General features: G+C 49.2%; 1 protein-coding gene across 3 annotated transcripts in view; it reads right to left on the reverse strand.

Annotated features, from left to right (window-relative positions):
• Positions 1-7,290: 7,290 nt before the first annotated feature.
• The window catches only part of ppp1r16a (protein phosphatase 1, regulatory subunit 16A), a 100,818-nt gene continuing 87,157 nt past the window's right edge, over positions 7,291-20,951 (reverse strand). For all 3 annotated transcript variants that reach the window (XM_080214146.1, XM_080214152.1, XM_080214157.1), the window contains exons 4-11: positions 20,629-20,774; positions 18,701-18,804; positions 17,644-17,768; positions 15,188-15,313; positions 14,637-14,712; positions 13,586-13,715; positions 12,513-12,684; positions 7,291-9,513 (exon numbers count right to left, since the gene is read on the reverse strand). In XM_080214146.1, coding sequence (XP_080070272.1) covers positions 9,046-9,513; positions 12,513-12,684; positions 13,586-13,715; positions 14,637-14,712; positions 15,188-15,313; positions 17,644-17,768; positions 18,701-18,804; positions 20,629-20,774 — 1,347 coding nt within the window. In that variant the 3' untranslated portion in view covers positions 7,291-9,045. The remainder of the gene's footprint in view (positions 9,514-12,512; positions 12,685-13,585; positions 13,716-14,636; positions 14,713-15,187; positions 15,314-17,643; positions 17,769-18,700; positions 18,805-20,628; positions 20,775-20,951) is intronic.

Below are 20,951 nucleotides of genomic sequence, written 5' to 3' on the forward strand. Positions count from 1 at the left end.
TGATGCTTCACTGTCAGAATCCTGGAACTCCCTCCCTAACAGCACTGTGGGTGTACCTACACCTCAGGGACTGCAGCGGCTCAAGAAGGCAGCTCCCCAGCACCTTCTGAAGGGGCAATTAGGGATGGGTACTAAATACTGGCCCAGCCAGCAATGCCCATGTCCCACAAATGAACAAAAACAAAGTCACCCAAAAAAAAATTGAGAGTCACGTTTGGTTAAATTGGGATTGTTTTCACTGGAAAGACAGAGGCTGAGGGGAGACCTGGTCTTCAAAATGATGAGAGGCAGAGACAGGGTGGATAGTCAGAGGCTTTTTCCCAGGGTGCAAGTGTCAATTACACGGGGACGCAGGTTCAAGGTGAGAATTGTGGGGGAGGTTTTTCACGCAGAGAGTGGTGGGTGCCTGGAACGCGCTGCCAGAGGAGGTGGTGGAAGCAGGCACATTAGCAACATTTAAGAGGCATCTGGATGGATACACGAATAGGGAAGGAATAGAGGGATACGGACTGAGTAAGGGCAGGTTATTTTTAGTTAGAGCATCATGGTTGGCACAGGCTTGGAGGGCTGAAGGGCCTGTTCCTATGCTGTACTTTTCTTTGTCCTATTGCAACTTTGAATATTCAGATTGGTCAATGTATCAAGGCAGGAGGAGGAATAAATGGGTCAAGATATAGTTCACATCAGGTTTGAGAGGCTGAAGACTCAAGTTTCCTGTGTGACAGGCTTGAGGGGCTGAATGGCCTCCTGTTCTTGTGTAAAAGCATTGAATAAATCACACTTGTAGTAATGTGCTCAGTTCTGGACTTTATATTGTAAAAAATATTGTCATGTTGCCCATCAATTGGTCCAGAAGATGAAGGTGTGGAATTGGTTTGAGATGAGGAACAGTACAGGAAAGAAGTCACAAGTGGGAATGGTCTACAGGCCTCCTAATTAACCACAGTGTAGGAAAAATTGTACTGGAAGAATTATTGTGGCTCGTGATAAAGGACTTTAATGATTGGCAATAATGAGGATCTTATTGAGCATTTAAGATAGTTTCTCAGAGCAACACATTCAGGAACCAACCAGAGAAGAAGTTAATCTTAGATTTGGTATTGTGGATAAACTAATGACCTCAGAGCAAAGGCACCTCGAGGTAACGAAAATATGGTTGAATTTTACAACCCGTTTGAAAGGAAGAGTGGATCTAAGACTAGTATTTTAAACTTAAATAAAGGTAACTGTGGGTATGAAAGCTGAATTATCTGAAGTGAACTGGAATACTTAAATTTAAGTATATTTGTTAGTCATGATTCCATCACAAGCTTTGGCATCACCACTGCTTTTGATTTAGTATACACAGTTTTTTTTTCAGAAATAAAGCCCTTTGGTGTGTTCATCAATTCCTCCTGTCATTCATGTTACAAAGAACAAAGTATAAAGAACAACACAGCCTGGGAAACAGGCCCTTCGGCCCAACGAGCCCGCCCTACCATTTTAACATTATGAGTCCCCTCTCCACCCACGTAAGGGTTAGAATTAATTGGTAAGGACATTACCTTGCGTTTCTCTAAATGTCCAGCTCTAATCAGGCAGAGTCAACTTGGTTTTGTGAAAGGGAAAATCATGTTTTATTGGAGTTCTTTGAAGGAGTCACATGTGCTATGGCTAAAGGGGAATCTGTAGGTGTCCTGTACTTAGATTTCCAGAAGGCATTTGGTAAGGTTCCACATCAAAGGTTATTGTGGAAAATAAAAGCTCATGGTGTAGAAATTCCTAGAATCCCCACAGTGCAGGAGGCCATTTGACCCATCGAGTCTACACTGACCACAATCTCACCAAGACCCTATTCCTATAATGCCACATATTTACACTGCTAATCCCACTGACATTAGGGTCAATTTAGCATGGCCAATCCACCTAAACTGCACACCTTTGGACTGTGGGAGGAAACCAGAGCACCCAGAAGAAACCCATACAGACATGGGGAGAACATACAAACTCCACATAGATAGTGGCCCGAGGCTGGAATTGAACCTGGGTCACTGGCGTTGTGAGGCAGCAGTGCTAACCACTGTGCCACCCCTATGAATAGAAGATTGGTGGGTTGGCAGAAAACAGTATGGATAAATGGGTGTTTTTCTGGTTGGCACAAAGTGACAAGTCCGGGGCGGGGGGGTGGGTGGGAGGGAATGGAACGGGGTCTGTGCTGGGGCCCCAACTTTTTTAAAAAAATTACATCAATGACTTGGATGAGGGGAGTAAGGGCATGGGGGCTAAATTTGCAGACAACACAACGATGGAACAAAGAACAGCACAGGAACAGGGCCTTCAGCCCATCAAGTCTGTGCCAACACAGATGCCTCTCTCATCTAATTTTCTTGCCTCTACGTGATTCATATCCCTCTATTCCCAGTCTATTCATGTATCTATCGGGATGCTTCTTGAACATTGTGTTAGAATCTGCTTCCATCACTACCTCCAGCAGCGCATTCCAGGCATTCACCAGCCTCTGTGTGAAAAACTAGCCCCTTACATCTCTCAAATTTTCCCCTTCTCACTTTCAACCTATCCTGAGTAATTAACCCTTCAACCCTGGGAGAAAGACTCTGATTATCCACTTTATCCAACCCTGTCATAATCTTGTAAACCTCTATCAGATCCCCTCTCATCCTCCGATGCTCCAGTGAAAACAATCCAAGTTTATTCAATCTTTCTTCATAGTCCATATCCTCCAAACCAGCCAGCATCTTGGTAAATCTGTTCTGCACCCTTTCCCATGCATCAACATCCTCTGGTAGTGTCGCGACCAGAATTGTACACAATACTCCAAATGCAGCCTAACCAAAGTCTTATACAGCTGTTGCATGATTTTCCAATTCCTACACTCAACTGTTGAAGGCCTGCATGCCATACGCCTTTTGACCATCTTGTCCACCTGACTTACCACCTTCAGAGAACTATGGATCTGCACGCCAAGATCCCTCTGTATGCTAAAATTTCTAAGGGCTGTACCATTTACTGTATACTTTCCTTATGCAGTGGACCTTCCAAATCGCATCACCTCACATTTGTCCAGGTTAAGCTCCATCTGCCATCTTTTGGCCCAGGTCTCCAGCTGTGTCCTCTGACAATCCTTGTCACTATCTGCTACTCCCCCAATTTTTTTGTACCATCTGCAAATTTACTAATCAGACCACCCACATTTTCCTCCAAATCATTTCTAGATATTACAAACAACAGAGGCCCAGTGCTAATCCTTGTGGAACACCACTTGTCACAGATCTCCAATTTGAAAAGTACCCTTCCACTGATTCTCTCTGCTTTCTTTGCCCTTTTTCAAGCCAGTTTTATATCCATCTTACCAGCTCACAGATCCCATGTAACTTCACCTTCTGTATCAGCCTGTCAAGAGGAACTTTAGCGAAGGTTTTACTATAGTCCATGTATACAACATCCACTGCCCTATCCTGGTCATTTTTTTTTGTCACTTCCTCAAAGAACTCAATCAAGTTTGTGAGACATGATCTCCTCTTCATAAAATCACGTTGCCTATCGCTAATAAGCCTATTCTCTTCCAGATGTGAGTACATCCTGTTCCTAAGAATCTTCTCCAATAATTCCCCCACCATTGATGTAAGGCTCACAGGCTGTAATTTCCTGGATTCTCTCTTCTGCCTTTCTTAAACAGAGGAACAATGTTCGCTGCTCTCCAATCCTCTGGTACCTCGCCCATGGCTAAAGAGGATACAAAGATTTTGGCCAAGGCCTCAGCAATTTCTTCCCTCACCTCTCTCAGTATTCTGGGATAGACCCTATTTGTCCCTGGGGACTTGTCCACTTTACAGTTTTTCAAAACCTCCAATACCTCCTCCTCAACATGTCCTAGAATGTCAACATCCTCCTTTCTACACTCACTGTTCACCACATCCTTCTCCCTTATGAATACTGATGCAAAGTACTCGTTAAGGACCTGACCCACCTCATCTGGCTCCACACACAAATTCTCTCCACTGTCATTGAGTGGACCAACCTTTCTTAGCTACCCTCTTCCTCCTTATATACACACAAAAAGCCTTCAGATTCTCCTTAATCCTGCCTGCCAAGGATATTTCATGGCCCTTTTTTGTCCTGTTTGAGCTCTTTCCTGCTATCTTTTTGTTCCTCGAGAGCCTTATCCATTTTCAATTTCCTGAAATTTATGTATGCCGCCTCCTTCTTTTTCACTGAGCTCATAATCTCTCGTCATCCAGGGTTCCTGAACCTTGCCATCTTTATTCTTCATTTTTACAGGGACATAATTGTTAACAACTGACTTTTAAAAGACTCCCACATTCCCTCAAACAGTCGCCCTCCCCCCAGTCTACATTCCTTAGCTCCTGCCTAATACTATCGTGATGTGGAGATGCTGGCGTTGGACTGGGGTAAACACAGTAAGAAGTCTGACAACACCTGTTGTCAGACTTCTTACTGTGTAATACTGTTGTAGTCAGCCTTCCCCCTGTTTAGTACTTTCACTCTGGGTCTACTTCTATCCTTTTCTACAAGTATGTTGAAACTTATAGAATTGTGATCATTGTTCCCAAAGTGGTCGCCCACTGAGACATCAATCACCTGTCCAGGTACATTTCCAGAACCAGGTCTCAGGTAGCCCCTTCCCAAGTTGGACTATCTACATAGGGCCTGAAGAAACACTCTTGGACACACTGAACAAACTCTGTCCCATCCAAGACCTTGGCACTGAAGGAATCCCTGTCTATCGCCCATTATGACAACCCTGTTGTTTATACATCTTCCCATAATCTGCTGGCATATCAGTAACTCCACTTCACACTGGCTGTTGGGAGGTCTGTAGTACAACCCCAACAGTGTGATTGCACCGCTCCTGTTCCTGCGTTCTACCCATATGGCCTCACTGTATGATTCCACCAAGGTTCCTCCCTCTGTATAGCTGTGACATTCTCCCTAATCAGTAAAGTAATAGAACATAGAACATAGAACATTACAGCGCAGAACAGGCCCTTCGGCCCATGATGTTGCGCCGACCAGTTACAAAAACAATGACCCACTAGCCTAATGACCTCACCTCTTTTGTCTCCCTCTCTATCTCACCTGAAGCATCTAAATCCTGGAATGCTGAGCTGCCAGTCCTGCCCTTCTTTCATCCAAGTCTCCGTAATCACCACAATATCATAGTTCCAGGTAGTAATCCAAGCTTTAAGTTCATCCGCCTTACCTGTTACAATCCTTGCGTTAAAGCAAACACACCTCAGGCCATTTATCCTGTCATGTTTTGTAAACTCTCCCTGTGTTTTATTTCTCTTAGCCTGACTGGACCCATTCACTGATTTTTCACAGTCTCTGTTCTGTGGCCCCTTCTGATTTTTGTCTTTGGTTTCCCTGCTTTCCACCTTTCCCCCTTACTGCCTTTTGTTTCTGTCCCCACTTTACTTCCTGCATCGGTTCCCATCTCCCTGCCACATTATTTTAAACCCTCCCCAACAGCACCAGTATCCCTGGGATACTGGTTCCCATCCTGCCCAGGTGCTGACCGTCTGATTTGTACTGGTCCTATCTCCCCCAGAACTGGTTCCAATGCCCCAGGAATTTGAATCCATCCCTCAAGCCATTTATTCATCTTATCTACCCTGACATTCCCACTCTGACTAGCACATGGCACTGGGAGCAATCCTGGCATTACCTTTGAGGTCCTACTTTTTAGTTTAACTCCTAACCCCCTAAATTCAGCTTATAAGACCTCATCCCACTTTTTTTTACCTGTATCGTTGGTGCCTATACACAGCACAACTGGCTGTTCACCCTCTCCCCTCCAGAATATCCTGCAGCTGCTCCGAGAGAGCCTTCCTTGCACCAGGGAGAAAACATACCATCCTGGAGTCTCCTTTGCATCTGCAGAAAAGCCTGTCTATTCCCCTTACAATTGAGTCCCCTGTCACTGTAGCTCTGCCACTTTATCCCTGCCCTCCTGTGTAGCAGAGCCAGCTGTAATGCCATGACCCTGACTGCTGCCACCTTCCTCTGGTGAACCATCTCCCACAACGGTATCCAAAACAGTATATCTATTTTGGAGAGAGATGACTGCAGGGGACCTGTGCACTGCCTTCCTACTCTTCCTCCATTTTGTGGCCACCCATTCCTTATCTCCTTCAGTAATTTTTATCTGTGGTGTGACCAACTCACTGAACGTGCTATCCACGACTTCCTCAGCGTTGCGGACGCTCCAGAGTGAATCCATCTGCAGCTCCGGAGCTGCAAAGATAGACAGGAAATTGTGTTGTGAAGCAGACATGGGGAGATTGCAGATGAATATAAATAGGCTGAGTGAGTGGACAAAAGTCTGGCAAATGGAGTTTAATGAGGGAAAATGTGAAGTTGGTGACTTTGGCAGGAAGTATAAAAAAAAGCAGAGTGTTCCTCAAAAGGAGAATAAGTGCAGAAACTGAGGTTCAGAGGGATCTGGGTGGTGTTATGCAAGTAATTAATGAGTCTAATGGGAAAGCTATCCTTTATTACAATAGGAATTGAACAATAAGGATGTTTTGGTTTAGTTGTACAGGACAGTGGTGAGACCACATTTCGAATACAGCGTGCAGTCTCCTTATTTTAGGAAGAATGTGAATGGTGGTGTTTCAGAGGAGGTTTACTAGATCGCTAACTGGAATGAGTGACTTGTCTCCTGAGGAAAGGTTGGCCAGGCTGGACTTGTTCCCACTGGAGATTCAAACAGCGAGGGAGTGACTTGATTGGAGAATGTAAGGTCCTGAATGGTCTCGACAAGGTGAATGTGGAAAGGATGTTCCCTCTTGTGGGTGAGTCCAGAACTAAGTGGTAATGTTTTAAAATTGGGGGTCATCCTTTTAGGACAGAGATGAGGAGAATTATTCTTTCTCAGAGGGTTGTGTGACTTTGGAACTCTCAGCCTGAGAAGGCAGTGGAGGTGGGAGTCACTGAATATTGTTAAGGCAGAGGTAGATAGATTCCTGTTAGGTAAGAGGATCAAAGGTTACTGCGGGGGGGGTGGTCATAAGAAGGGAATCTGCAATTCGAGACACAAACAGATGAGGCATGATCTTATTGAATGATGGAGCAGGCTCGAGGAGCTGAATGGCCTACTCCTGCTTTTGTTTGATATGCACAGTATCAGTAACAATATCCAACAAACACAGTCATTTTTTTTCAATGAAAATTGCAGTTTCTTTCAAAAGGTTTCGTGAATTGTTTCTCCAAGGGGGACAGAATGTGTCCCAAGTACCAATGACACGAACTATTCACATTTCTTCCGTATCAGAATATATTACCTTTTATTAATTTTTCTTTCTTTGAAAATAATTAAGACAAGTCATTTTGTGCTCATCAGGTGACTGATATCAGTGATGGGGCTGGAATATTAGCCTCATTCTAGATACAGTTTATCAAACACTCCCAGGACAGGTACAGCATAGGGTTCAAAACAGAGTAAAGTTCCCTCTACACTGTTCCCATCAACCACACCCAGGACAGGGACAGCACGGGGTTAGATACAGAGTAAAGCTCCATCTACACTCTCCCTATCAAACACTCCCAGGACAGGTACAGCACGGGGTTAGATACAGAGTAAAGCTCCCTCTACACTGTCCCCCATCAAACACTCCCAGGACAGGTACGGCACGGGGTTAGATACAGAGTAAAGCTCCCTCTACACTGTCCCCCATCAAACACTCCCAGGACAGGTACAGCAGGGGGTTCGATACAGAGTAAAGCTCCCTCTATACTGTCCCCCATCAAACACTCCCAGGACAGGGACAGCATGGGGTTAGATACAGAGTAAAGCTCCCTCTACACTGTCCCCCCATCAAACACTCCCAGGACAGGTACAGCACAGGGTTAGATACAGAGTAAAGCTCCCTCTACACTGTCCCCCCATCAAACACTCCCAGGACAGGTACAGCACAGGGTTAGATACAGAGTAAAGCTCCCTCTACACTGTCCCCATCAAACACTCCCAAGACAGGTACAGCACGGGGTTAGATACAGAGTAAAGCTCCCTCTACACTGTCCCCATCAAACACTCCCAGGACAGGTACAGCACGGGGTTAGATACAGAGTAAAGCTCCCTCTACACTGTCCCCATCAAACACTCCCAGGACAGGTACAGCACGGGGTTAGATACAGAGTAAAGCTGCCTTAGATACAGGGTGGATTGGATAGTGGATGAAACCTTTGCACCAACCAAACTGCAATACTTTGATTTTTTTTTCATTTTCCACACCTGCTGCCTCGCGGTGTCTCAGTGAGATTACTAACTCAGTGCTCAGTCTGAGACTATTATAGCTTCAGCACACAGGACTCAGGATTGGACAATAGCCCAGTGTCTCGCTGCAGGAGCCCCAGCACAGAGTGTAGTGTTGATAGATAGATAGCCCTGTCTGAGTGTGGAATGCCATGTTGAGCTGAGTGCAGGCAGGGAGTCTCGCTGCTGGTGATGTGACGGTGCTGGCTCAGTGAATCAGTAAGCTGCCGGCTCAGTGAATCAGTACGCTGCCGCACACATTCTGCTGAAGGCTCTGGCTGGGCTGAGGCACAGGAGGGAGGGGATGCAGGGTCTGTTCCCTAGATGCAGACTTCCACCTAACTGGTGGAATCAATCGACAAGAGCTGCCTTTTGAAGCTTTGTTCAGAGTGTGGGGGTTTGGGTCAGGGTGCTGGTATTGGGGTAGGTTACAGAGCTGCTGGCTACACTGTATGCTCAGGTACATCCCTCCAATCCCAGCCTCATTTAGTGTTCTGTTTTTGCTGCTGGCAATTGGTGTTGAGCAGAGGGTATGGGAAGGGTGGGTTTTTTACAGAAATAAGCCATTGCCCCTTCAGACACAAACACTGAGAGGGGCCTGGCTATGTGAAGTGCACAGAGATGCCGGAGCTCAGAGAGAGAGGGGGTTCCCAAAATGTCCAGTTGGATGCAGGTTCTGCAGATGCCTGTGGTGACAGCTTGTCCTTCCTGGGCTCCCCCCCACTCCGTGCTGCTGCTCACTTTGCCGAGGCTTGGGCAGGTTTGATGTTTCACATCATTTTGCAGCATCTCCGGGGTTTCTCGCTCGGAACCTCCTCCACAGGCGCTTTGAATTTCACCAGAGGGGGGTCTCCACTGGCGGGGGTGAAGAAGACAGAGTTGTTTTGGGGTGGCTCTGGGCTCAGGGGTTGGGACAGATTGCTGTCTGCTCCCTCACTGCTGGGGTACTCCTCGGGGCTCAGGTGTTTCTGCAGTTTCGCAGCCGCTCGCTGACGTTTCAGGTCAGCCAGCGTGTGGTGGCATTTCTCCTTGTTCAGGTCCGATGCTGCCTCCTCTCTGGAAGCCAGCTGGTAGGGCGAGTTCCGATCCAGCTTCCTGGCATCCTGCTCTGGAACAGAATCCGACGGCAGCCAGCCAGAGGCTGTGAGCGCTGAACCATTCCTCAAAGTGGGCTCGCCGCTGTCCCACCTCTCGTCACTGGGATCCGTCTCCCCTTTCACCATCTTGGCTGCAACACTCTGAAACAGAAGGCAATCGGATTGACACGACTGCACCAAATAACCAGGCTCACATTTCAGAACACCATTCCTGTCCCGCTGTTATTCCAGAGAACAGCTCACAAATCCCAGAGAAAAAAAATCAAACACTTTTACTGAATTTATTCACTCATTAGTGTCACAAGTAGGCTTACATTAACATTGCAACAAAGCTACTGAAAATCTCCTAAGTGCCACACTCTGGTGCCAGTTTGGGCACACTGAGGAGAATTTAACATGGCCAATGCACCCTAACCAACATGTCTTTCAGACTGTGGGAGGAAACCCATGCAGACACAGGGAGAATGTGTAGCCTCTACACAGAAAGTGGCCCAAGCTGGGAATTGAATCCGGGTTCCTGGCACTGTGAGGCAGCAGTGCTAACCACTATGTCACCATGTTGAAGAGATAGACTTGGGGGTGGGGGAGTGAGGGGGGTGGGTGTGCTGAGAGTTGGGCAAACAAATGGCTGATAATTAAACCTGTATTTCAGAACTACACATGTTGCAAAGTACCTTATCGCCAATCTTTAAAAATTCATTTATGGGCTGTGGGTATCACTGGCTAGACCAGCATTTATTGCCCATGTCTAACTATCCTTCAGAAGGAGCTGGGGAGCTGCCTTCACTGTCCATCCCTAATTGCCCCTTCAGAAGGTGCTGGGGAGCTGCCTTCACTGTCCGTCCCTAATTGCCCCTTCAGAAGGTGCTGCTGAGCTGCCTTCACTGCCCATCCCTAATTGCCCCTTCAGAAGGTGCTGGGGAGCTGCCTTCACTGCCCATCCCTAATTGCCCCTTCAGGTGGTGCTGGGGAGCTGCCTTCACTGCCCATCCCTAATTGCCCCTTCAGAAGGTGCTGCTGAGCTGCCTTCTTGAGCCGCTGCAGTTCCTGAGGTGTAGGTACACCCACAGTGCTGTTAGGGAGGGAGTTCCAGGATTCTGACCCAGTGACAGTGAAGGAACGGCCGATATATTTCCAAATCAGGATAGTGAGTGACTCGGAGGGGAATCTCCGGGTGGGGGTGTTCCCAGGTATCTGCTGCTCCTGTCCTTCTAGATGGAAGTGGTTGTGGGTTTGGAAGGTGCTGCCTAAGGAGCCTTGGTGAGTTGCTTTCAGAAGTATTTAGGAAATGTGGCAGCCAATTTGCACACAGAAAGATCCCAGAAACAAGAGTGTGCTAATGATCCAAAGTTATGTTTAATGTTTATAAAGATACTGATTCAACCTCAACTGTAACAGTGTGTGCAGGTCCACAGAGCCAAGCTCCACACTTCAGGAAGGCTGCCAGAAATATACATGAGAACAGGAAGACAAAAACACAACACTGCAATGGCAAAATATTCTGGAGCAACTCAGCCGGTCTGGCAGCATCTGTGGAGAGAGAAACAGGGTTAATGTTTCAGTGTATAACCTTTCATCAGAGCTGTTGTTTCTCTCTCCACAGATGCTGCCAGACCTGCTGAGATTGTCCAACATCTTTCTTCTCACTGACGGGAATAGTTGCAAGGTGAGGGATTCAGGTACATGGATCGATTGGAGAAGAGCAGCTGACAGGAAACTTGATCAAGATGGACAGAGTCAGTAGGGAGAAGCTGTTGGTGGAAAGATTGAGAATCAGAGGGTACAGGCTGAGGAGGATTTGCAAAAGCAGCGCTGGAGACACAAAGGAAAAGCTTTTAAAAAAAAAACAGCCAGCAGTTAGGATCTGGGCTGCCCTGCCTGAGGTTGTGGTTTGACCAAGGCCTTCAAAAGGAAATTAAATCATTAGCAGGAACATTTCCCGAGGGCTAAGGTGGGATCAGGAGAGTTGCTCTTGCTGTTGGGAGAAGGACTCGGAGAGACAGATCTAAGGTTTGGGGCAGGAGCTATCGGAGGAACGTGAGGAAGCTGCAGTTCAGGAGGTACTGGAAGTGAAGATAATTTTGTACACCCACAACCCCCTGGGAAAAGGCGTGGGGGGGGGGGGGGGGACCGTCATGCAAAACTGTCCCCCTCACCACCCCCTGGGTCCTGTCACCAGCACCAATCTCCTCCACTCCCCTTCCCTCCCCTCACCCCTCGTTCAGTGATCACCCGTGGTGAAGGCTGGGTTTACTCCTCCCTGCTGCAGAAATTAAGCTGCATTTCTCTGGAGGTACACCTCAGGTATACACTCAAGGGGATGAACAACCTCCTTCGGGGGGGAAGGGGGATGGGGACAGAAGGTGGGGGTGGTGGGGAGAGCGCAGTGGGGTGTGGTGCACAGGAAAACATGAGGGAAACTCCATGGCGGAGTGACAGAGTTTAAATTGATGAAGGAACAGCTGGGGGGGAATGGGAATGGATTTTAGAGAGATAGAGGTTGTGAATGGCTGAATAATATCATCCAATTATAACACAAAGGGAGCAGATGAATAACCAAGCCCAGAAACAAAGCAGGGCAGAGGCAGAGATGGTGACGTGAAGTTGCTGAACTCCCGGGGTTGCAGGGTCAGTGGTGAAGTGTTGTTCCTCGAGACAGTGTTGGGTTTCACTGGAACACTGCCCCGGGGCAAGGGCAGACTGGCGGCAAGCTGGAGAATACCGACAGGCGACAGGAAGGTGGGCCTCGTGCCCGTGGGCTGAAAGAAGTTGATCCAGCCTGTCACTGCCCCCCCCCTCGCTGTAGAGATCTCACTGGGAGCAGTGAATAGCAAACTGAAAGCAGCACTGGTTCCTGCTCCTGAGTAAACGGGTGCAGGGAAGGAAGGGGGTGGAATATCTAACCCAGTTATACAGATAACCAGCAATGCTGCACAGTATTGGTGACCTTTCCCTGTTCAATGAGGTGGAGCCCGTGGCGTCGCTGGAACGCAGATGACACCAATCCTCCTCAGACAGCACTCCGGGCGTTCCCTGCGCGCAGACAGCGCTCCGGGTGTTGTCGGTGCTCTGCTTGTTCCCCGCTGAGACGGTGCTCTGAGTGTCCCTCTATTCCTGACTGGGGGAAGCGGGAATCTTACCTGTTGGTACTGTTTGAGCTCGGAGTCAGTCTGTGCATCTTCATCCTCCTCATCCTGCAGTTCGGGATCATTCTCCTTACTGCCCACCTGCTGCCACACAATTGCCTCCTCTTTGTGCTCCTTCCGGTACATATCGTTACGCTCCGTCACACTGACCTTCCGCACAACCTTCCTGGAAACAAAGAGGAAACTGCAGTCAAACCGCCGAGTGTGCTTTGTACCGTACTGAGATGCGAGCTAAGGTTAAATCTTTACACAGAGCTCTCGCTAAAGCACAGATCATTTTTGGGAAGACAGTGTTGGGTACAGCCCCAGCACCTTGTCCTGGGATGATGCTAATGTACACCAGCCAGCAGTGTGTGTCTTTCAGCCCAATCTGTACCCGAGACTGCTGTCTGTGTGAAGAGGGTTTCAGAGACAGCAGCCTCCTTCCCCTCACCCCTCCCAAAGGGGAGAGCCACAGGACTCTTGAGCCAGGGGAGGGTGACTGGGAGTGATGTGTAAGCCGGATGGGGGTGGTGTGCAAGTGGGTGAGGGGAGGGGGGACTGGGGGCTGAGGTGTCAGCCGATGGGTGGGTGGGCACAATCGAGTCCATGCAGGAATGAGAATGTGAAATGGCAGCGTGGATAAGATAGATTCCTTCTCCGCAGTGACAGCACTGTTACTGACAGCGCAGACACTCGACAAACCAGTTACACATCCCATCCCTTTCAAACAGGAACTCATCCCTTTGTAACTACTGTCCAACTGAGGGACCTTCACTCGCCCTCCATTCCCCAGACTAAATCACCCAGGCTGTCACTCACCCTCTGCTGCCTGCACTGGATCCCTGTACTGGATTCCCTACACCGTCACTCACCCTCTGCTGCCTGCACTGGATCCCTGTACTGGATTCCCTACACCGTCACTCACCCCCTGCTGCCTGTACCGGATCCCCCGCACCGTCACTCACCCCCTGCTGCCTGTACTGGATCCCCTGCACCGTCACTCACCCCCTGCTGCCTGTACTGGATCCCCCGCACCGTCACTCACCCCCTGCTGCCTGTACTGGATCCCCCGCACCGTCACTCACCCCCTGCTGCCTGTACTGGAAGTTCTCCTCTGCAGGGCCGTCTTGTGCTTGTCGTGAGATTTCATGATGGCATCGTGTTTATGTTTCAGTTCCAGCATCTTTCCCCGGATCTCCTCGTCCCCACACACATCTGGAAAACAGAGAGAGCGAGCGAGTGAGTGAGGGCCAGGAACACCAGGGTGGTCCAATTATTAGAGGAGAGCAGCACAGGGTAGCTGCTTTAGACAGTCTGATAGTACGTACACGATGCGAGAGTGAGTGTGGGGAGAGGCAGAACACCCCCCCACCCCTCTCCAGAGAAACTAGAAATGTTCAGTGGGTCTGGAAATACCTGTTCCAGGTTTGGTGACCTTTATCACAATCCTCTCTCCGTACTGGTCTGGAAGTCACAGAAACATTAACTCTGCTTGATGCTGCCAGACTTGCTGAGATTTTCCAGCATTCTCTCTTTTGGTCTCAGTTATATTGTTGTTACATCACAGGCTATCGAGTAGCTTTACACAGTCAGAATCTCACAGCATGCCTGCTGACAGGCTTTTCAATCGGGCTAATCTGTGCCAAAGGCAGTTTAATGAAGATGAGTATTTGGCATAGGAAGGAGGTGGTGTTCTCTCTGGGTGTACACAGGGTTAGTGCTGTACGGGGAAACTGTCAGGAAGGAGGTGTTCTCTCTGGGTGTACACAGGGTTAGTGCTGTATGGGGAAACTGTCGGGAAGGAGGTATTCTCTCTGGGTGTACACAGGGTTAGTGCTGTATGGGGAAACTGTCGGAAGGAGGTGTTCTCTCTGGGTGTACACAGGGTTAGTGCTGTACGGGGAAACTGTCGGGAAGGAGGTATCCTCTCTGGGTGTACACAGGGTTAGTGCTGTATGGGGAAACTGTCGGAAGGAGGTGTTCTCTCTGGGTGTACACAGGGTTAGTGCTGTACGGGGAAACTGTCGGGAGGAGGTATTCTCTCTGGGTGTACACAGGGTTAGTGCTGTACGGGGAAACTGTCGGGAAGTGTACACAACGCTCAGCCAGCAGTGAACATGCGATTGATTCCCTTACCTATTGGAGTTTCGTCCAGGATAGACCGGGCATTCAGACTGGCACCATGCCCAACCAGCAGTTCCACCATGTGAACCTGTAACAGAGGCATTCACAATTAACATCACAGTTACATCATAGATTCACCCTACCCCCTACACCCTTCATCCCCATACCCCACTCTGACCCAGAACAACCCCCCACACACAATTACCCCATCCAGAAACCCCCCAATAACCCCATCAGAACCCCCTCCAATTATTTCACTCAGAACCCCCTGCCCATTACCCCATCAGGCGCTTATGTACCCCAACCAGAACCCCCCAATTATCCCATCCAGAACCCTCCCCATTACCTAATCCGGAACAACCCTCCCTGATACTCTGTATCGGGGAGGGGTATTGGGACAGTGTGTGAGACAGAGTACCTAGCCCGTTACGGAGACTCTCAGCCAATCCTTTCCCTCAATTAGAGGGCATGCCCCCTCCCCCTGCCCCGCAGCTAACGGCCTGGACCCATTACACAGCTCTATACTGACTCAGCGCCAATCAGTCTGACTGTGGGTCACTGACCTGTCCCCAGCATGCTGCTGCGTGTAGTGGCTCCCACCCATCCGCATCCTTCAGGTCCACCCGAGCTTTGTGAGCCAGTAGCAGCTCAGCCGCTTCTGTGTAGCCGTTTGCTGCAGCAATATGGAGCTAGAACATCAGAACACAGAGAAAGTCAAACACCAGCACCTCAACCTTTCCCAACAGAACACAGAGCTGTCCTTGTCTCATGCACACACAGGGACATGCACCTCAATCTTTCTCAACTGCCTCCAGAATTGTCATCATCCCCGTCTCACACACACGCACGCGCTCCCCATCTCTCATGCACACGCATGCACTCCCCGTGTCTCATGCACACACAAACTCAGTCATCTCAATCTTTCTCAACAGCCTCCAGAGCTGTCCTTGTCTCACATATGCACACCCATACGGCTGCACAGAGGCACGCACACAGGCGCACGCGCACAGACACAGGCGCACGCGCACAGACACAGGCGCACGCGCACAGACACAGGCGCACGCGCACAGACACAGGCGCACACCTGACACTTATCAAATCTTACATGTACATTTAGAATGAGAATCAGTCTCTGTAACTGATGGGAATATTTTATTCTAAATCCTTCATAAAACATTTCACTTGAAAACATTACATTTAATTTTTACCTTTCTGATTGGCTGAAATTTTAAAGTTCAGAATAGGCACTTACATTTTATATTCCTCACAGCGTCATGACCCTGGGCTTTCAAAGCTGACATTTTTTGAGGCAGATCCTAACAGAGAATGTAATCAGAGAAAGGAAACTGACTCTCCTGGTTTCTAACAAAACCAACACCAAAATTTCCAAGGGAATATGACAGCACGGTGGCATAGTGGTTAGCACTGTGGTCTTGCAGATCCAGGGACCCGGGTTCGATTCCCGGCTTGGGTCATCTGTGTGGAGTTTGCACATTCTCCCCATGTCTGGGTGGGTTTCCTCCGGGTGCTCTGGTTTCCTCCCACTGTCCAAAGATGTGCGGGTTAGGTGATTTGGCCATGCTAAATTGCCCCTTAAGTGTCAAGGGAACTTGCTAGGTTTATGGAGATTGGGCCTCGGTGGGATTGTTGTTAGTGCAGACTTAATGGGCCAAATGGCCTCCTTCTGCACTGAAAGATTCTATGATTCTATGACATTGAACCTGGTTGAAAGTTATAAAAGGCCACAGATCAGTTCAGGCTGGGCAGTAGCAGTTGATGGTTTCAGCGGTGCAGTACAGTCTGGGTGAAAAGTGTCCAGATGGAAAAGCTGAGATGACATTGCTTGAACTGCTTCCCTTACTGTGAGATGACACTGGTGGATCCAGTCTGGGGTGTGATGGTTCAGCAGTGATGTGCCCTGTGTGGTGAAGTTGGAGCTGAAGGAACTCGAGTGGTTTGTGCTGTCAGAGGACCCCACGCACCCCTGACATTATCTCTTCCACCTTCTTCCATCAGGAAAAAGATACAGATTATGTACCAACAAACTCAAGAACAGCTTCTTCCCTTCTGCCATCAGACTTTTGAATGAACCTACCTCACATTAAGTTGATCTTTCTCTACACCCCAGCTATGACTGTAACACTACATTCTGCACCCTCTCCTTTCCTTCTCTATGACTGGTATGCTTTGTCTGTATAGTGCACGAGAAACAATACCTCTCATTGCATATTAAGTATGTGACAATAATAAATCAAATCAATCTCTCAGCATCTAACCTATCAAACTCCCTAAGAATTTTGTGCATTTGAATTAGATTGTCTCTTATTCTTTTAAGCTCCAGGGAATACAGGCATGGTTTACTCGGGGTGGGGGGGGGGCGGGGCGGTGTTGGTGGAAAGAGCGAGGGGGAGAGAGAGAGAGAGCGAGCGCGAGGGAGAGAGAGAGCGAGCGCGAGGGAGAGAGAGAGAGAGAGCGAGCGCGAGAGCGAGCGCGGGGGAGAGAGCGAGCGCGGGGGAGAGAGCGAGCGCGGGGGAGAGAGCGAGCGCGGGGGAGAGAGCGAGCGCGGGGGAGAGAGCGAGCGCGGGGGAGAGAGCGAGCGCGGGGGAGAGAGCGAGCGCGGGGGAGAGAGCGAGCGCGGGGGAGAGAGCGAGCGCGGGGGAGAGAGCGAGCGCGGGGGAGAGAGCGAGCGCGGGGGAGAGAGCGAGCGCGGGGGAGAGAGCGAGCGCGGGGGAGAGAGCGAGCGCGGGGGAGAGAGCGAGCGCGGGGGAGAGAGCGAGCGCGGGGGAGAGAGCGAGCGCGGGGGAGAGAGCGAGCGCGGGGGAGAGAGAGAGCGCGGGGGAGAGAGAGAGCGCGGGGGAGAGAGAGAGCGCGGGGGAGAGAGAGAGCGCGGGGGAGAGAGAGAGCGCGGGGGAGAGAGAGAGCGCGGGGGAGAGAGAGAGCGCGGGGGAGAGAGGGAGAGGGGGAGAGAGAGAGGGAGAGACACATTTCACAGGGGCAGTAGAGATAAACAGGGTCATACCAGACAGGTGCCCACATCATTCTGATTGTTCACCGTGGTGCCGGTCACCAGCATCTGCCTGATATCTTCAATCATCCAATGCTCTGTGGCCATCCGCGCTTCATCAATTTTTTCCTGAGTGATATCTGACCAGAATCAAAATACTCAATCACTTTACAAAATGATAAGGTTTTCCCTGAGAAATCCCCCCCGGGGCCGGGCCGCGCGGAGGCGCCCCCCCCGGGGGCCGGGCCGCGCAGAGGCGCCCCCCCCGGGGGCCAGGCCGCGAGGAGGTGACCCCTGGGGACCGGGCAATGCAGAAGTGCCCCTGGGACTGGGCAGTGTGGAGGTGACCCCGGGACCGGGCAGTGCAGCCTAACTTAAAATGAAATTCCTGGTCTGTGCAGAGATATTGTGCTCAAGCAGGGCTGTGAGACTTAACTCACTGAGTGTAAAAGATAGAAATATTACCATGGAATCATACTGAACCTTGGTGATTATTTTACATACAAGGGTCATTCTGTAAGCCTGGGGCACTGTGTACACCCCTGGTCTCCTTAAGGAATGATATCGTCACACTGGAAGCAGTTTAGAGAAGGTTCACTAGGCTGAAGGGGTTGTGTAATGAGGAAAGGTTGAACAGGTTGGGTTTATACCCACTGGATGTTGAATAAGAAGGAGAGATGATCTTATTGAAATACGAAGGACCCTGAGGGGACTGGGCTGGGTGCAAGGGACAGGATCATTCCTCTTGTTGGGGAGTTTTGAACTTGAGGTAGAGTTTAAGAATCCACTGTAAGACAGGGGTAAGAAGATTTTTTTCCTGAGGGTGATTAGTGGGTGGAATTCTTTTCCCCAGACTGGACACTGGGTCACTGAATATTTTTAAGGCAGGACTAAATGAGAGAGTCAAAGGTTATGGGGAATAGATAGGAAAGTAGAGTTAAGGTGATGATCAGGGGAATCCTGCTCTTCCTGAGGGGCTGAGTAGCCTACTCCTATTTTATTTTCATGGTCTTATGACTCATGTGTGATCATGCGCCTGCAGCTTTAGCCATCCCACAGCAAACATACACACCTTGTTGGGCCATTGCGCTCTCGATGTAATCCAAGGTGACATCATCCTCACACAAGTCGTAAGGCATGTTCCCGTCAGCATTGACGGCCATGAGATTAGCACCGCTGTAAAGAGAAGCGATCACTGTTACACCCTGACCCAGTGTCACACAACTAATTCCACCCACTAACCACCCAAATCCATACACAATATGCTAGCAATCAGAAACCAAACTGGGGGGTTTATACCTGACCTCAAGTCATCCTGAGCTGGGGGAAAAGGGAGAACTATTTTGGCTATCAAGTGCCAATCACTGCAACACTGGTGGAGATGGTGGCTGAGTGATAACGTCACTGACCAATACTCGAGTGGCTCAGACTAATGCTCTGGGAACACTTATTCAATAAACGGTATGTCACGGGGAAGTTCCATGGAACAAAGGGACCTTGGTGTGTTTGTCCACAGATCTCTGAAGGCGAAGGGCATGTTACTAGGGTGGTGAAAAAGGAATATGGCACACTTACCGTTATCAATCAGGGTATAGATTACAAAAGCAGTGAGATCATGATGGAGTTGTATAGAACTTTGGTGAGGCCACAGCTGGAGCACTGTGTACAGTTCTGGTCACCACATTATAGGAAGGATGTGATTTCACTGGAGGGGGTGCAGAGGAGATTCACCAGGATGCTGCCTGGGATGGAACATTTCAGTTATGAGAGAGGTTGGATAGGCTTGGGTTGTTTTCTCTGGAGCAGAGAAGACGGAGGGGTGACCTGATTGAGGTGTACAAGATTATGAGGGACACGGACAGAGTGGAGACGGAACAACTGTTCCCCTTAGTTGAAGGATCAGTCACAAGGGGACATCGGTTCAAGGTGAGGGGCAGGAGCTATAGGGGGATGTGAGGAAAAACCTTGTTTACCCAGAGGGTGGTGAGGGTCTGGAATGCGCTGCCTGTGAGGGTGCTGGGGGCGGGATGCCTCACATCCTTTAAAAGGTATTTGGATGAGCACTTGGCACATCATCACATTCAGGGCTATGGACCAAGTGCTGGCAGATGGGATTAGGTGGGAGGTCTGGTTCCTCACGTGATGGTGCAGAGTCAATGGGCCAAAGGGCCTCTTCTGCACTGTATGATTCTATGACACGGGTTCAAATCCCACCACAGCAGCTGGTGAAATTTAAGTTCAATGAATAAATATGAAATATAAAAACTATTCTCAGTAATGGGGATAGATCATAGAGGATTACAGCATGGAAACAGGCCCTTCGGCCCAACTTATCCATGTTGCCCTTTTTTAAAACCCCTAAGCTGATCCCAATTGCCAGCATTTGGCCCATATCCATGTAACTGTCTGAATGCTTTTTAAAAGTTAAAATTGTACCCACCTCTACTACTAGTAGTTTGTTCCAGATACTCACCATCCTCAGTGTGAAAACATTCAGGAAACTATCATCAGTTTTTGTAAAAAACCATCTGGTTCACTAATGTCCTTTAGGGAGGGAAATCTGCCGTCCTTACCTGCTCTGGCCTACATGCTAGTCCAGAGCCACAGCAATGTGGGAGACTCTCAACTGCCCTCTGAAGTGGGTGAGTGAGACACTAGTTCAAGGGCAACAAAGCTGGCCCAGCCAGTGATGCCAACATCCCTTGAAAGAATAAAAATCAATGTTGAGATGCCAGGTTAAGGAGAGGACTGGGCAGAGCTGTAGCGGTGAAGTGGTTCCTCATTCACTTGCGGACTCTGGCCCCACACAAGGAGAATGGCCACTTGCTGAGGTACCGGGACAACAGGCAAGGCCCACGGCCCACAGCAGCGAACAGAATCAAACCACAACACAGGATGAGGTACTGAGTTACACCGCCCCTCTCTCTCTCTACCCCCTGCCGAACCCGCTCATTCCCTGGCTGCGACTCGAGAGTGGAGCAGGGAGACTCGGTACGTAACTGCTGAATCAGTTGTTGCACAAGGTGCAAGTGTCCACACGTAGCGGCTGCATGCAGTGGAGTCCACAGCTCACTGTCACACGCATTCACATTGGCTTTAGCTTCAAGCAGCAACTTGACAATTTCCTCATAATCATCGATACAGCACTGGAAAACAAGGCAGAGTGTTCAGACTGTGTACGGTTAGATTCACTGTTACAAAAACTTTAATTACAGAAATATCTGAAATTGCATTTACATGCAAAGCTTCAATAATTAACTAACTCAGCTTTAACCTGACTACATTTTAAAACTCAGAAGGCATGCTGGGTCAGCTAGAAATTT

Source organism: Carcharhinus amblyrhynchos, chromosome 2 (genome assembly GCF_965287045.1).
Source record: "Carcharhinus amblyrhynchos chromosome 2, sCarAmb.v2.hapA, whole genome shotgun sequence".
In the NCBI taxonomy this organism is placed as follows: domain Eukaryota; kingdom Metazoa; phylum Chordata; class Chondrichthyes; order Carcharhiniformes; family Carcharhinidae; genus Carcharhinus; species Carcharhinus amblyrhynchos.